Source organism: Trichosurus vulpecula, chromosome 7 (genome assembly GCF_011100635.1).
Source record: "Trichosurus vulpecula isolate mTriVul1 chromosome 7, mTriVul1.pri, whole genome shotgun sequence".
Taxonomy (NCBI): Eukaryota; Metazoa; Chordata; class Mammalia; order Diprotodontia; family Phalangeridae; genus Trichosurus; species Trichosurus vulpecula.
The window spans coordinates 208,835,434-208,852,561 of NC_050579.1; the positions used below are offsets into that span (position 1 = coordinate 208,835,434).

At 34.2% G+C, this 17,128-nt stretch overlaps 1 protein-coding gene across 1 annotated transcript in view; it reads left to right on the plus strand.

Annotated features, from left to right (window-relative positions):
• LMBRD1 (LMBR1 domain containing 1) overlaps positions 1-17,128 on the plus strand; it is a 203,214-nt gene that overhangs the window by 138,596 nt on the left and 47,490 nt on the right. Inside the window, exons 10-11 of the mRNA XM_036767004.1 lie at positions 12,092-12,156; positions 12,526-12,628. Coding sequence (XP_036622899.1) covers positions 12,092-12,156; positions 12,526-12,628 — 168 coding nt within the window. The remainder of the gene's footprint in view (positions 1-12,091; positions 12,157-12,525; positions 12,629-17,128) is intronic.

Consider the following 17,128-nt stretch of genomic DNA (forward strand, 5'->3'; position numbering starts at 1 on the left):
GCAAATTTTAATAATCTATGAAACATTTAATTGAATTTAATTTCATTAAAATATTATAATCGAAATATATTCCTTTTTTTTATTTTTTGGAGGGGGGAAGGAAAGGCAGCTGGGGTTAAGTGACTTGCCTGAGGTCACACAGCTAGTAAGTGTCGTGTCTGAGGCTGGATTTGAACTCAGGTCATCCTGACTTGAGGGCCAGTGCGCTATTCACTGTGCCATCTAGCTGCCCCAGAAATGTTTTCTTTTAAAAATGTTAATTGTTTATTTTAAAACTAAAGCAATTTTTAAAAGTGCATCAATGGTTGTTGTTAGTTGCCTAAAATTGATCTTTTGAAAATATTTCAAGTTTATTAAAATTCACTATTGAAATAGGATTTTTATGAGTCTCTGCCAAGCTTATCCTCAAGTTTAAAGCTTTTGTTTATTTGTATAGCCATAGCTTTATGTGAAAGAAACTTTTAAAAATAAAAATTAATAAAACATATTCTTTGATCAACTATAAACAGATTTATAAATACGGCTTTGCTGTGTTTTGATATGTGAAGATTAGTTTTGATGAAGTTATTAAAAAGTTTATAGAAGGTCAGCCTTTCATTACCGAGACTGATCAATATGTAGATTTTTTTTTTCTTTTAAAAAAAGTCACAAATGCAGTCCTGCATAACCTGCAGCCCATGGGCTGCTTGTGGATCTCCAAGATTTGGGCCACAGATTGTGCAGGCCTGCATTAATGTATTTAAAAGTACTAATCCACTACTTTTTTTCCTTTTTGTACTGTTGACATTTTTTTTTATCTTTTTTGCTAGCATAATTATTTTATATGGAGTTTGATAAGATTTTCACTGTTTCTTAGCTATTACTTGTTTCACATCATGATTTTTACTGAAAATAATTTTGTTGAAAAGTGAGGAGGTTGTTTAAAAGATCATCCACTTCAGTTATTAACATTATGTGTGTTACTGCATCCAGCATTTTACATTTGAACTTATACATGGATTAAATGTATGGGATAGGATGTTAATTTGTTCTGCATTCTTTGTCTGCTTTGTTCCTTGGATAAGGATACTTATCTAATCCTACCCAAAAGTCTTTTTAAGAAGTTTCTTGAAAGACAAAATTCGCTTCATTGTGTTATAGTTACACAGATTGCACTAATTAGAAATTTATTTGTGCTAATAGAGGGAGAGTATAGTTTAATGGAACACATTGTTTTTGGAGTTAGAGATCGGGGTTGAAATCCTGGTTCATTTCTTTCTTTTTCTTTGTACCCTTAGTCTTTCTTTGTGACCTTTTCCTTTGTGTCCCTTATCCTCTTTAGGTCTCAGATTCCTGATTTATAAAATGAGGGACTTAGACTAGATCTCTAGGATACCTTGAAGTTCCAAACATTTATCACTCATTCTCATAGAAATATGCAAATGGGAGGCTTTGGTTGGAAGTAAACTTGGAAGAAAAGGATAATTTTGCAGTTTAAGACAATAAGAAAATGAGACAGCTGTTGGCAAGGTGTCATTATAGTAGGGACTTTGGGCATTTAAAAAGCTCTATGAAAGTCCTGGAATATTAGGAAGAGATGCTACTAGGAATTGAATGAAAGCAACAAAAAAGAAGGTAGGAGAACTTTAAAAAAAAAACATACCTGTAACTACTATGTTTTGTACAAGCTTAGCGCTAGGTGTAGATATATAGTCAGTTCTTGTCATTCATAGTAGTTATGTTCTGTAAAATCTGTGAATACTTAAACCATTGCTCCCAGGGAAAGTACATTTAGGTTCTGCAAACTCTGGTCACAGCATTTATATTAGTACTTTCTAGAGAGGCCTCACATGCAGATAGGTGAATTTCCTCTTCCTTTTTATAGATATGCTTGGCCAACAGCACTATTAACTCATGCCTGAATGAAGCTTATCTAATACATTTCTCTGTAAGGAACATCACAGCCTTTTACTAGAGCACTTCAGCACTATGTTGAGGGCCATTCTAAACAGTGGAATTGCCAACAAAAAAGTACAAAAAATGAAATGGAAAAAATGGCCCTGAATAGACCTTGAAATGGACACTTGTTTACAGTATGAAAACCGAAACAAGGCAGAAGAATGTTGCCGTGTATGACCTCAGCTGGGAAAATGTGTATTGGGCAACTCAAAATTTTCACCATTTTGTGCAAAATAAAATAGCTTATGTTTTTGGATTTTGAAAAATTCCTGTTATAAGTTAATATTCTTTTTAATGTTACTGACTTTTTTGCTTCTCTTCTGCCAAATTTTCCTCCATTTAAGGATTTTAGCTCTTAAATGTGGATTTTTCTAGTATGCTAATTGAGTTGGGGGTGGGGTTAAACAGCTTTTAAAGCTGTGTATTCTTGTTGAAGATCTACTACTCTCCTCTTGGTTTTAGGGTCCTCTCTGTTGATTTATTTGCTTGCTTTGGTTTTATTGAGGATTTCCCCTTTATGATCTTTATCATTTTAGCATTTTTTTTAGTCTTATTTCTCCCTCACTTATTTTCCGACTCTTTCACCTTTTTTGATGGATGTACCCTCCAAAGTTAGGTTGCCCAGCTAAGTCTCTTTGCTGGGAAGAGGGGTGGGGAATTTGGGCTTTAGAACTGGTCTCTGCTGGATTTCAGTCCCATTCCTTTACTTTTTTTCTTTTTTTTTTTTTTGTTGGTTTTTGGAGTGGGGAAGGCAGGGCAATTGGGGTTTAAGTGACTTGCTCAAGGTCACACAGCTGATAAGTGTGTCAAGTGGCTGAGGCTGGATTTGAACTCGGGTCCTTCTGACTCCAGGGCCAGTGCTCTACTCACTGCACCACCTAGGCTGCCCCAAGTCCCATTCCTTTAGACCTGTAGTGACTGTATGACTCTTCTTTTTCCCTCTTTTTTCCTTCTTCCCTTCTTTCTTTTCTTTTCCTTTTAACTACTGGACTAAATCAACATCAACCACTTTTTTGCAGGATAGATAAAGAATGAGTAGGAGGGAGTTCCAGACAGACTGCCTTGGCCTCTGGGGTCTAGCCGCTTTTCTTTCTTCAGTTATACATTGTTTTCAGGAAAAGGGGTAGGGAAGTGGGAAATCCAACAACTTTTGCAGAAGGATATAATAAAAAGTGCCCAGTACTTTTCCTCTATAGTAGGTGTATACAGGGCCATTCAACTAAATGTTTACTAAAGTCAAAAATTGTAGCCTCTACAAGAACCTTGTCACTATAGTAAATGAACGTAGTGATTGATTGGACATGTGTCAGTATCACTTCGTAAAAGTTTTTAAAGACCAGAACAATCATCAGATATTTGCTGAACTTATCATGTATAAGATTTTTTTGCTCTTGAGAAATATTCCATTTAGTGATATTACATGATAGTAATTAAACCAATAATTTAACAAAAATAAAACAAAACTTCGTGACAAAAGTCTTTATGATATAATTTCTTAAGTATGTTTAACCAGCAGGCAGTAACATGAAAGCAAATCTCTTAGCTTATTGTATAGTTTAAGATTGACAAGTTACAGTTCTAAAACATCCAGGCTTATTACTTTTTTGTAACTTGAAGTATAATGATAAGCATATTATCAGGAGACATCTAGCATATGCCTAATAAGGAATATGTAGCATGTTTAGCAGGATAAATCACGTAGCTTCCATTTGAGTAGAAATAATCCATTATCTTACTTGGATTAGTGGTGGAGATTGAGATTCATTAATTCATAATCATAACATATTAGCGCCAGATGTATAAGAGTAATTCCAGACTGGCGACTACTATTCCATGTGACAGATGACCATTTTACTTGGTTTGTTAGTAATTAGTTAGATGATGTTTTGAATATTAGCAATAGCAAAGTTAGTAATAGTACACATTTATGTAGCACTTTAATGTTTGCATACCTTTTTAAATGCATTATCTCATTTGGGACCCACAGCAGCCCTGTGACGTATGTCCTCTTACCCCTATTTTCCAAATTAAAAAAATAGCTCAAAATGGTTAAATGACTCCAAGTCTAATTTGAGTCATTCCCAGTTGCCTTTCAAATTAAATAATATGAGCTTAGGAAAATAAAACATTTAAAATCAAAATTTATCTTAATTTCCTCAGCTGGTAAATATTAATGTAACATTACAAAAAAATTCCTGACTGTAGTTATTTAAGTGTTTGGGTGCCTTAAAAAAGAATTTCAGGACATCTTTTGAATTAGTAAAATAAAAGGTCATTTAAGTTTTTCAATAGTCAGAAAGTGGGATAGCAGATGGCAATAGAGTTGGAAATGAAGGGAAGGTATGACAAATAATTTGAATGAGAGTTGATGTGGATATAAATAAATCTTTTGCGAAAGGAGATTAGACAAAATTTAATATTTAATATGTACTTGACAAATTGTTCACCCTTACTAAGCAAAGAACTACAAACTAAAACAATTATTACCACCTCATACACATGAAATTTTCAAAAATAGTTAAAAAACAGTGAAACTCAATCCTGGCAGGATTTGTAGAGAAATAGAATTTCATTCATTGCTAATGAAATTTCAGACTTTTGTAAGGATCTTTTTAGAGAGCATTATAACAGTACAGAATAAAAAATACACAGAATAATCATACACCTTAATCTAGGAATGCTATTTTATAGCATGTAAGGACTATCTGATCAGAGATTTTTATAGCAGTATTATATGTAATCACAGAAAAACTACAAAAAAATCTAAATATCCTACAGTAGATGACTAGTTAAATGTTTTGTTAATTAATGTTTTAGAATACCATAACACAATTAAGAGGGGAATATCTAAGTATTAATTACCAAAAAAAAATAGAAAGACCTTCATGAAATAATGCAAAGTAGGGGGAAAAAAAAAAGCATAACCATTTATCCTGCAAGCCTTTTTTGCCCTTGTTCAGAGACTGTAGTAGTCATCAATCTTATTTGCTGAAATTCAATAAACATAAACAATTTTTAATTTAAAAAATGAAAATTTTAACAAGAATTGAAAGGACTTGATTGAATTTGATGACTAATGGAGGAAATAAAAAATGAGCTTTTCAGTGCTAGTGGTATGTCATACCATAGAATGGTAAAGAAACCTGGTGACTAAAACAAAGACTGTTGAATCAAAGTATTTATCACTGGAAGTCTTAGAAATCATCCAGGTTAACCTCTCAATTTTATAGATGGGGAAACTGAATCAAACAGTGAAATAAATGACTTAACTCAATATTATTCAGGTAATAAGTGGCAGAGTTGGCATTTGAACACAGGTCACTGGTTTAAAATTAGATTAAGTAAATTGGATTAATTTTGTATCATTCTTTGCCTTTTGAGAGAGCATTTCCAGTAGTGTTCAAGACTGGGGCCAGATTTCAAGAGTTTAATTTCAATAGGACTTTAGTGATAAGTTCACAGCAAAAACAAAGCCCCAGATAAAAAAAATGAGCATTTTTCCATACTTAAAGAACTAACGATATTAAGTTACTTTAGATAGCTAAGTTAAGCCCTTGTTGTTTTGAGATGTGTAGTAGATATAGAGAATATATTGATTGGTGGTAGATCAGCTTTAACCTATTCCAAATGTGTTGATAATGAGGTTACACAGAACTGGAAATTCTTCCATCCTATTTCACTCCTTTTTCTTAGCTAAAGCACTCTTTCAACTCTCTGTCTGCTATACATGCATACATACATACACATGTGTGTATATACACATATACATATATAAATAACTTCTGTAATTTGGATTTTTAAAAAGCACTTTTAACTACTAGAATATCTCAAAGAATCACAAAATATATCTCAAATTGTTACAATAAATGAAGATTTTATGGTTTCTGTTTATTTTGCAAATATTAAGTTTTTTCAGATATATTTAAATTCTCCACCCATTAAATATTTTTATGATAAAATCTAAGACTTTAATTATGAGAGATGGGTACTCTTCTGAGTATTAGGCAAAAATTTTTCTTTATTGGTATTTGTTCTGCAGCTTTTTCTTTTGGAGGTATCTAGTGAAAACTAGTTTTTTTGTCTCAGTGCCCTCTGTGAGGGTTTTTTTTGTCTCTGTGGTAGCTCTGAGCATCTAGCTTTGTGTGTGTGACTGGCTCTGAGGTTGTACCTCTGAGAGTTACTGTGAGGGTCCTTCCATATGTCTGTGACAGTCTGTCTCTGGGTGGGTTCATCTGTGAGCATGTTGTTCCATGTGACTGACTATCTCAGTATGTGTGCCAGCCACTGTGTATCACCTGCCAGGACTATAAGATTCCAGAGCTCAGCTGTGAGCTGCTTCTCTATACTTTTTAGTCTCTGGTGTCATCTATTTACCATCAGGGTCCTTTCTGTCTGACTGACCTTTGACAAGAACTTTTTTGTGGGAGTAGGATGGGGCTACCCTGAGGCATTGACTGATGTGTATATAAATAAAAGGTAAAAAAAAATTATTTGGGCACTTTTTTGGAGTTCTTGCAACTTGTGAATTGTAGTTTTATTTTGGGGAACAAGTTGAAAATGTTTTTTTTTTCTAAAGTAAATATCAAAGGTTAACTTTTTAAAATGTGGCATTTAAAATAGAGCAAGCAGGAAAAAAAAATGTGACATTAAGTACCATATGAAACAATAGTCTTTGGCATGGTTCTATAAACATTACTGTATGTGTCACTGAACTTCTACATCTATCTTTGGCTGATTTATTCCATATAGAATTTTTTTGACTTACAAATAGATTCTTTTGTTAATTAAGTTTTCAGATTAAATATCTCTGATCCTATAGTCATTGATCATGAAGTAGAATGAGAGGTAGCTATTAACCACCATTTAATATACATTTTGGGGAACCGTTTGTAAAGAAATCATTTGCCAAAAGGTCACTTAAAGGAATCTTAGAATTTGCACTTCAGCTTTTTGGACTGAAGCATATGTTTGTCCAGAAACCCAGTTGTTTATCTTAATCTTGTTTAATTTTTTTATTTTATTGCCCCTTAACCTTTCTAAAAGAATGCATCTCTAATGTTTAACTGTTTAAAATTGCATGGCATTTTAAATCTTTTATAAATAATCAGGATTCTGGTAGCCATTAATTTTAGTTGTCAGAATTAAACCAAGAAATCCTCCTTAATATTAATATATTCTAATTTTAGAAAAAAATCTATTCCTGTGTTAAACTCTAAAAGTATTTATTTATGAAATTCACAATGTCTGATTTTCTTTATATTTACTCAAAACTCTTTTAAAAAAAAAGTGACTACCTTGTATGTAAAATTTTATGCCAAGGGCCTAGTGGAGGGTGGGGATAGAGATGAAGAGATTTTTCAGTTTTGTTCTAAATCCAGGGTTATTGTTGTGGTAGGACTAAAGAAGATTAAGGCCCAAGTAGTTAGAAAGACATAGGTAATTTTGGAATCTAGAACCCTGTCATTAAATATAAGGGAAAAAAAGAACACCCAGTAAAATGGAAAAGCTTCTACAGATGCTTGATAGATTATGTTTGCCTTCATTCTTGAAGACGACGATGACATCAGGGAGATGACGAAATGACTTGAGTTGACTTTAATTTGAGTGAGGGAGGGCTGACTGGATAAACTAGAGATAGATAGATAGATAGATAGATAGATAGGGCAAACAATCATTTATTAAGGGTTTGCTATGCTTTTTAGGCACTGTTGTGAATGCTGAGAATACAAATAAGAGTGAGCCAGAAAGTCCCTGCCTTCAAAGAGCTTAACATTTGAATGGTGGAAAGGGATTGTCTTAATCTTGGTCCTGGTAAGATAAAGCAAAGCTCACCTATTAGAGTGACCTGGGTGTAGGATCAGCAGCCAACCAAAAAATGAGGAAATAATAAATCCCTGGTTAAACTCTTTGAGAATATAAATGTTACTTGCAATGGAATGTTTCACATCAAGATGATCCTATATAGAACCTTTTTTATTCTCTTCCTAATTCTGAATTCAGAAGTTTTAATATAACTGGCATTCTGACACTGTTTGTGTTATACTTTAAAAAAATAAAGTCAAAGACTTTATGCTTTACCTCCTAGTATTTAAGAATTTACTTGTGTCTGTAGACATAACTTTAAAAAAAATCTATCTTTAATGTCCAAATGTGGACATTTCATTTAAAGGCTTGTAAACTAGTATGTCTTTTAGTTTAATATATCTACTACATGGCAGGTACTATGCTAAGCACTGGGGAGACAAGAAAAGGCAAAAGATAGTTACTGACCTCAAAGAGCTTATAGTCTAACCGGAGAAGACTACAGAGCAGAGCAAACAGAAAGGCAGGAGTGGGGTGAGCAAAGTAGGGACATAATGGAGAAGTCCAGAGGAATATAGCTGGGTGCGAAATGGAAAGATTACTGCTCTGGGCTCCCTTCTTAAGTGAAGGTTTTGGGAACAGACTTGTCTGGTCTCTTAAAGTATGTATTTTTTTTACATTGTTCTTACTGCTTAAAATATAAATTTCAAAATATTAATTTTGTTTTTTTATTTCTATGATAGGTCTCCCCCAAACACTATTGTGAAGCATTGTTACAGGCGACAGACTAGTTCTGTAGGATTAGTGTTATAAATATCAGCATATTGTGGTTTGTTTCATGACTTTTATGGTAGAATTTGGTTATAATGCTTTAATAACTTAAATGCAAAACTACATTGATGTGGAAAGGTTTATTTGGGTTCTGCTTGTACTTAGAAAAATTAGGTAACTATGAACCTAACCTCAGTTTTAAATTGAGTGAATGGATGGGACACTGATACAATGTATTGTAAATGATGTGTTTGGCTTCTTAAATGTTCAGGAAATCAGAAACCTAGATTTTAATGCTAGCATTCCGTCTTTGACTTAAATTTAGTCACATCTTCTCATCTTTTTAATGAGGGGGATTGGGCTGGAATATTCTCAGAACGATTCTAACTCTAAAACTCTGTTATTCAATAATCGCAAGATTATTTTAAACATTGCCTTCTCATATGAATGAGGGGGGATCTTTATAATACATTTTGTGTACTGTATAATTCACTGTCCAAAAAAGTTTTCCCCATTCCAAGTGAATGAAGATGCAGCCTTTGAGAAGTTTTACCAACAAAACGCTGGAGAAGTTCACTTTGTTTGTCGTTTAGGTCATAGTATTTTTTACTTTTGAATAAATTCGTTTGTATTTTTGTTTGAATAGCTGAAAAAATATTTTTATAAATTAATAACTTAATAGTAGTATTCCTTAAAATCTAGTTATAACTAATGTCTAATGTTTGTTATTTCTATAAGTAGTTCTGCCATGCCATACTGTAAGGTTAATAAACTAATTTAAAGGACTCAGATAATAGCTAGCTAATAGCTAAGATTTTCATAGTGCTTTAAGGTTTACAGAGCATTTTACAATTCTCATTTGATCCTCACAACAATAGTGGGTTGTAGGTACTATTTTGATCCCCATTTTATAGATGAGGAAACTGAGGTAGATAGCTTAAGTAACTTACTCTTGATTGAACAGCTGTTAAGTGTCTAAGGCTAGATTTGAACTCAGGTCTGCCAGACTCCAGTCTCTCTACTGTGCCACCTAGGTGGTTATCATAGATTTAGAACGAGAAGGATACATGAGAGGCCATGAATTAAACAGATCAGGAAACTGAGGCCCTGGACAGGTGGTGACACAGCATCACACTGCAAGTAAGTGTCTAAGGCATAATTCCAACCTAGGGTTTCCTTTCTCCAAGCTCAGTACTATATAGGCTACTGGAAATTCTTATGGTGTATGATATTAGCATTTTATACTAACTATATTAACTCTAATTTTGTGTTCATCTATAACAGTTATATGTTAGGATTCCAGAATTAAATATTAACATTTATATATGTGAACCAGCATGCTTCTAGTGGAAATAACACTACATTTGTAGACTGGAGCCTCAGGTTTAATCCTTGTTTTCCCTCTTGCTGTCTCTGAAACTTTGGATCAGTTCTTTAAGTGGGGACAGTAATGCTTGCACTACCTACCTCACAGGGTTGCTGTATAGATACACAAAATTACTTAAAGTTTTCCGTAAGCCTTTAAGCACAATACATGTGCACATATGAAGCTATCATTTTTGTGTAAGTAATGAGAACACAATGTCTTCATCTTTTGTTTATTTACCAATGAAATGAGACAGGTTAAATTTGTGATCATAGCAGTCAACGGCAGAGCGGGGGTAGTTTGCAGGGGATTAGATGCTTTTCTTTAGTACTTTGAATACTTTGTAAATAAATTTTAAAATACAGGTTTCCAGAACTTTATTGCAGATACAACACATCATGTCATACATAATATAGGTATTCAGTAAATGTTTAAATTGAATTTTAAAAACTAAATTTATATCGTCATGTGTACAATTCAGCCCTAAGATTCTACATTCTTTTGATTTTATCTCCTTCCACTACCTTCAGCCATCAGATTTTTGTTTTTAACCCCCTGCTACAGAGAATCATTTGTGTGTATACCTAGGATAGTCTGAGGCAATTACATAACACTGTTCATTCTTTTTTTTTTTTTTGGCTTTTCAAGAGGGGAAGGTAAGGCAGTTGGGATTAAGTGATTTGATCAAGATCACACAGCTAATAAGTGTGTCAAGTATCTGATTTGAACTCAGGTCCTCCTGACTAGTCACTGAGCCTAGCTGTTCATTCTAATTTGTTACATTTCCATTCCAGAGGAGAGAAATAGGAAATGAAACTACCAGTGTTTCATAAAGTTCATAAATAGCCTACCTTTTACTTAATCTTGGAAGTATCCTTGTCTTTTGACTCTTATATGCCCTTCTCTTCTCCCCACCAGTCCAGTCACTAAGACCTATGTATTTTTCTCCAAAATGTTTCTCTCATTTAATGTTCCAAAGGCTGTGAGATGGCATAGGCAATATAGCACGGGGCCTGGAGTCAGGAAGACAGGAGTTCAAGTTCAGCCTCAGGTACTTACCATGTGACCTGGGCCAGTCACTTGGCCTCTGTTTGCATCTCTTTCTTCACAAGGTTATTGTAAGGATCAAATGAGAAAATATTTGTAAAGCACTTAGCACAATGTTTGGCACATAGTAGGTGCTTAATAAATAATGATTGTTTTCTTTATTTTCAATTCTGCAAATATTTATAAAGGATATACTAAATGTAGGGTGGTGGGAATGCAAAGTTTTTTTTTTTAAAAAGGGAAACTTTCTTCTTCCATTCCTAGACCTACTCTTAAGTATTTCAGTAGCCTTCTTTTTCCTGGCTAGTTCACCTGACACTGTAACCATTTTATTCTTCTTAAAACACAGTTCTAATCATGTCACCTATTTACTCAAATACAGTACCTTAAAACAGCTCTCTGTTATATACTGTTTAAATTGTAAGCTGCTCACTTTGTTTTCAAGCACCCCTATGACAGGACTCCCATCAGTCTTTCCAGACTTAGCCCCTTCCATTCTCTTGTCATCTGTATCCAAATTGGGTGGCAGAGCATTCTCCACATATACCTTTGTACTTTGCTGTCTCTGGACTTCTCCTTCTTGAGTGTCCTCTCCTAGCACCCTGTCTTTAGAGTCCAACTCAAATGCTGCCTCTTCTTGGAATTCTGTCTTGATACTGGTAGTTGGAAATTTTTTCCCTTTTCTTGTCTTCTCCCCTTTCTCATTAAATCTTATTTTTCACCCAGAGCTCTTAATTCTATCCTTCATTTTTGAGTCCTTCTGCAACTAGAAGTAAAGTTTTCAATAAAATCGTGAGAACTTTTTTTCATGAGTTTTTATCTGCAGTTTAATGAGATAATCTCTGGTTTAAGTCTCACAGGATGAATTATCTCATCTAGCAAGGAATCTCTTTTTTTTTGTTTACTGACTGATAAAGTTTGCTGCAAATGTTATGTGAATACCTTTTATATAAGTATTCTCAATCAAATAGTCTTTCAAGTTATTAAAACTTATGTGACAACTAGAATTATATCCTAAATAAAAATGTATCTTGGATTGATTTTTACTGAAACATTGGCACACTAATAGCTCATGATCAGTAAGATTGAGCATAATGTGTTTGTGCTTTTAATATAAACTTTTAGAGCATCTCAAGCTACATTTTAGTAATATATTTTTGTTTTTAGATCATATGGGGAATATTTTTCATCCTTGTGGCACTGCTGTTCACAGTTTCTCTCTTTCTGTCGAAGTAAGTACATTTCAGTGTAGTTTTCCTAAATCATTTACACAAATCATGTAATATTATACCTTTTCCTTGCTGAAATCCATTAGTGTAGTCTATTCATCTTAAGTTACCTACTTTATTTGAAATGTTTTAGTGTTAACTCTCATAAAGAATGGCTAACTGTGTTCCTGTAAAGGGCAGTATTTCTTTATCCTATCTCAATTGAATCAACTGAACATAGTTCTGTAAAATATTTAAATGAAGTTCAATTTTCTGTACATGTATTTCTACCACCAGTTTGCATTCTGTGTTTCGGTTATGGTCATTTCTCTATTTCATCAAATATGCATTCTTCCATGTAAACATTCAAGCCTTATTTTTTTTTAACTTTAGCCTGGATAAAGCTCTTCATTCAGCTGGCATTGATTCTGGATTCATAATTTTTGGAACCAACTTGACTAATCCACTGAATATGCTTTTACCTATACTGCAGACGGTGAGTAGTAAATAATAATAATTGTAACAATAATAATAATAATTTTATACTATTAGGTGTTTTGAAACTCAACCCTACCTAAAATTTTGTTTTTGGAATAGAAAATAGATTTAATCTCTTAACTGTTTTATATGGAATATTACCTTGATAATCAGGGAAAGTGGTAAGTTGCAGAGCTTAATATTTTTAAAGTAATTTTATTAACTGATGATAGAGAAATTTTTTGAAACTTCACTAACCCTTCACTTAACTTCCATCATTGGGGAAAGAATCATTTCGCACAAAGTTTTTCAAATAACTTAAATATCCTCCAAGTGTTATGGATTTAAAATTTTATTATGAGAAGCTTCCTTAAATGGATCTTACTCTCAAAGTATAGTGATCATAATTCAAAATATTTTTGATGATTTGGAGCCTATATTTGTATTAGTTGAACCATAGCTGAATGTGGTGATTCTCTAGGACCTAGGCTTCCAATAAATGACTCATGGCTGCTATACTTATTTGGTGTTCATATACTTTTTATAGATTTTTGGTTTTTTTTTCTTCATGGTCAGCTATTAATCTTTTTTTCTAAAATAATATTTATTTTTAAATTATATATATATTATTTAATCAATAAAATTCTACATTCTCCCTCCCTAATTCTCTCACAGTTGAGAATGAAAGAAAAACAAAACTCTTGTTGCAAATGTGTTATCAAGCAAAACAAATTTCCACATTTGTTATATCAAAAAAAAATGCCTTATTCTGCACTTTTGAGAGTCCTTCAAGTCTCTATCAGGCGATGTGGGTAGCCATGTTTCATCATTAGTCCTCTGGGTGGTGATTGATCATTATATCGATCAAAGCTCCTAATTATTTTAAAGTTGCTTGTCTTTACCATATTGTTATCATTATATAAATTGCCCTCCAGGTCTTTCCAGGTCTCTCCAAAACCATCCCCCTCATCATCTCTTAGAGTACAATAGAATTCTAGTCACATTTATGCACTATAACTCATTTAGTCATCTTCCAATTGATAGTTACCCCCTAGATTCCCATTCTTTGCCAGGTCAAAAAGGGCTGTTATAAATATGTATGTACATCTTTAGTTTCTTTTGCTTAGAAATCGTCTCTCCCTTAATCTCTTGTCCCTCTAATTTCTCCTTCTCCTTCCTTGTTTCCCTCTTATATCCTTATTGATGAAAATAAATTTCTGTAATCAACTGTGTGTGTATATTCTTTCTCTTTTGACCAAGTCAGATGAGAGTGAGGTTCAAGTCATCAGCAGCCCCTCCCCAAACCTGTCTAGATGTCTGCTTCTACACCCTGGTTATGTGAAGTAATATTCCCTAACCTTCCTTTCCCTTGCTCCCGCCCAGTGTATTCTCTACCCTTCTTTTTTGATTATTCTTTTAAGATTATCAAGACATAATAGAACTACCTCTTGATTTTCTCTAATTAATTAAGCATCCTCTGAGTCCTAATGATGATAGGGCTCAGAGGAAAGGCATATCATTTCTCCATATTAAAATTAAGTAATTTGTCCTTGTTTATTAGTCTTTTATCATTATTCATTTGTGTTTACCTTTTTTTTGATTCTCTTAATTCCTGTATTTGAACTTCAGAGTTTCTATACAATTCTGGTTTTTCTATCAGGATCACTTGAAAGTCCCCTATTTCATTAAAGGTCTGTCTCTTTTTCTCTTGCCTATTTTTGTTTTTACTTAGTTTTACAGGATCAGTTATTCTTGGCTATTAGCTTATATATTTTTTCTTTTGAAATATTTTATTCTAAGCTCTCCACTTCTTTATAGTGGATGCTGCTAATCATGTGTGAATACTGACTATGCGTAAGTCCTCAGTTTTGAATTCTTTCTTTCTGGTAGCTTGCAGTATTTTTTCCTTGACCTGGAAATTGAATATTGGCTATGATGTTCTTAGAAGTTTCAGTTTTGGAATTTCTTTCAGGATGTATCTGTAGAGTATTTCTTTTTTTACTTTACCCTCTGTTTCCAAGAAATCTGGGCAGTTTTCTTTTATAACTTTTTAAAATATGATATCTAGATGATTTTTTTGGTTACAGCATTCGAATAGTACCATGATTCTTAATTTTTCCCCCATCAATTTGTTTTTAAGGTTGTAATGGCAATCAGAGTGGGACTTTTTATTGTCTTTTGTTTTGGAGTGCTTCCCAGCATTTAGGCAATCAAGTACCTTTGATTGAATCTTGCCTTTGTTTGTAGGAAGGCCCACACCCTTTTGCTAGTTAGGTCACTGGTAACGTCACTAGATGTGAAACCCTATAGAGGTGGTGGTCAGGCTCTGACCCTAAAGAAGTGTATATATACTCTGAGGTTAGAATTTTGCTTGGGGCTCACTCACTGGAAGAGTGTTGTGTGATTTGACTAGACAAGAATCTGGGTAGCCATTAAGGAGGCCCCTGGCTTTGAAAACCCAGATATTGGTGCTTCTCTCTCTCTCTCTCTGGTAACTGTGTTTGTATTGCTATGATCAGACAGATCATAGCCTGTCTGTTGATTTGTGTTATTTTACTCTCTTTAAAATTTCCTCTTGTAATTTCTATTTGTATTTGCTCTGAAGTTCAGGGTGCTGATTTTCTCCCCTGAACTAAGTGAATGATATATGTATATTTAATTAAAGTGAGATTGTAAACCCCTTTAAGTTGCTTTCCTTAGAAAAGCAGATCAAAGAACTTGTGTGCTGGTGTTGTTGGTCTTGTTATTGGCCTTACATGGACACAGTAGCAACAAGCAGCATTGTTGTTACAAAGGTCACTTGTTTTTGCCATGAGATGCTTTATGTTTTCTTCTATTTTTTTCCAGTATTTTGAATTTGCTTTAATGTTTCTTGTTGTTTCATGAAATCATGGAGCTTCTATTTTATCCATTCTAATTTTCAGCGAGTTTGCTTGTACAAAGTTTTGTACCTTTTGTGAGCCAAGCTATTAATTATCTTTCAGTATTTCTCATTTCTTTTCCTATGTTTTTCCTCTAGCACTGTCATTTCATTTATTAAAAATTATTTTTAATTAAAAAAAACTCTTGCTTCATCTCTTCTAGGAAATCCAGTTAAATTTGTACTCATGCTGTTTTTCTTTGAGTCTTTTCTTGTAATAGTTGGAGTCATTCCCTTCTAGATTTGTGTCTTGAGCATCCATGTCACCATAAGAACTTTTTATGGTGTAATTCTATTTTCTTTTGCTCATTTTTCCAAACTACTTCTTTGATTTCAGACAATGTTAGGGCCAGATTCTGTGTATTTCTAGAGGGAAGGTCTGTGCTGGACCTGCTGGTGGTATTGAGTAATATGTTGTTCTAGGATCTCAGTGACTGTGCCAGCTGGGAACCTACAAAGCTTTTAGTACTCTCAGGGTGATCTGATACAGGGTAAAGATGGTAATCCTCTATGAGTCCCTGATCTGAGTTTGGGCCTGATCAATAGTAAACTATTGCTTGATTCAGCTAGAACTGCAAACTCGCCTTTGGTCCTGATTATTCTTGTGCACGTTAGTCCTGGCTTGGCTATTCCTTTGCAGGTTTCAGAATAAGCAAGGAGCTAGAATGGAGATCCCGCTGCTCTGCCCCTGAGATTTGAGCTACATCACTGCTGCGTGCCTCTAAACTTGTTCCTCTCTGGTTACACTGCCCAGGTCCCGTTACTGTTTAACCTGGATTGCAGCCCCCACGCATAAGTGCCTTCTTTAGTCCACCATGGAGCTATGACCTGCAGTTGGGTAGAGGGTAAACAAAACTACCATTTGGTACTTTGAAATGAGGTGTCCCATTATGTTCTGGGGGTGTTCCAATTTGAGTCTAGGGCCTCATCTTGCCCCATCGAGCAGCCTCTCCATGAATGCTATAATGCTTGCTTGTGACCTACTTCTGACCAGATCCTCTCCCTAGTGTGCATTGATCTCTCTCTTTGCTGACTTTACCTGGTCAAAAAACTCACTCTGACTTTTTCTCAGATTTCTCCCTGAGGTCCTTGTGGCTCTAGTTGGAATTTTTATCACTGTGATATCCTCTCTGAGATGGTCTTATGCAGGGTACAGGCAAAGCAAGAGACGAGAAAAAGTATGAGGTGTCTTCCACACTATAGGAGTTAAAGGGTAGAAACATAGGCAGATAGAAAATATAGTAAGAAATGGGATCTTCCGAGTAGGTCCTCTGAATGTGGCCCTTTGAATCAGTCTGTGGGCTGCTAATTCACTGCAGTCTTCTAGCAGTGAATAGCATGAGGGTATTTTCTGTATTTATTTTAATGTAGACACTGACTCTGGGTTTATTTCAATGTAGCTTTCATATGAGTACTCTTAAACAGTGCTTCTTAAAATGTGGGTCTCCACCCCATATGGGGTTATTTAACTAAATGTGGGAGTTGTGAAAAATTTGGCAACAGTAAAAGGTTTCTGAGTGCACAGCAACCAAAAATTAGTTCAAAATCAAATGTGTAATGAATCCAAGGTGTTTCTGGGAGTGCTTGCCCCTGTTGCAT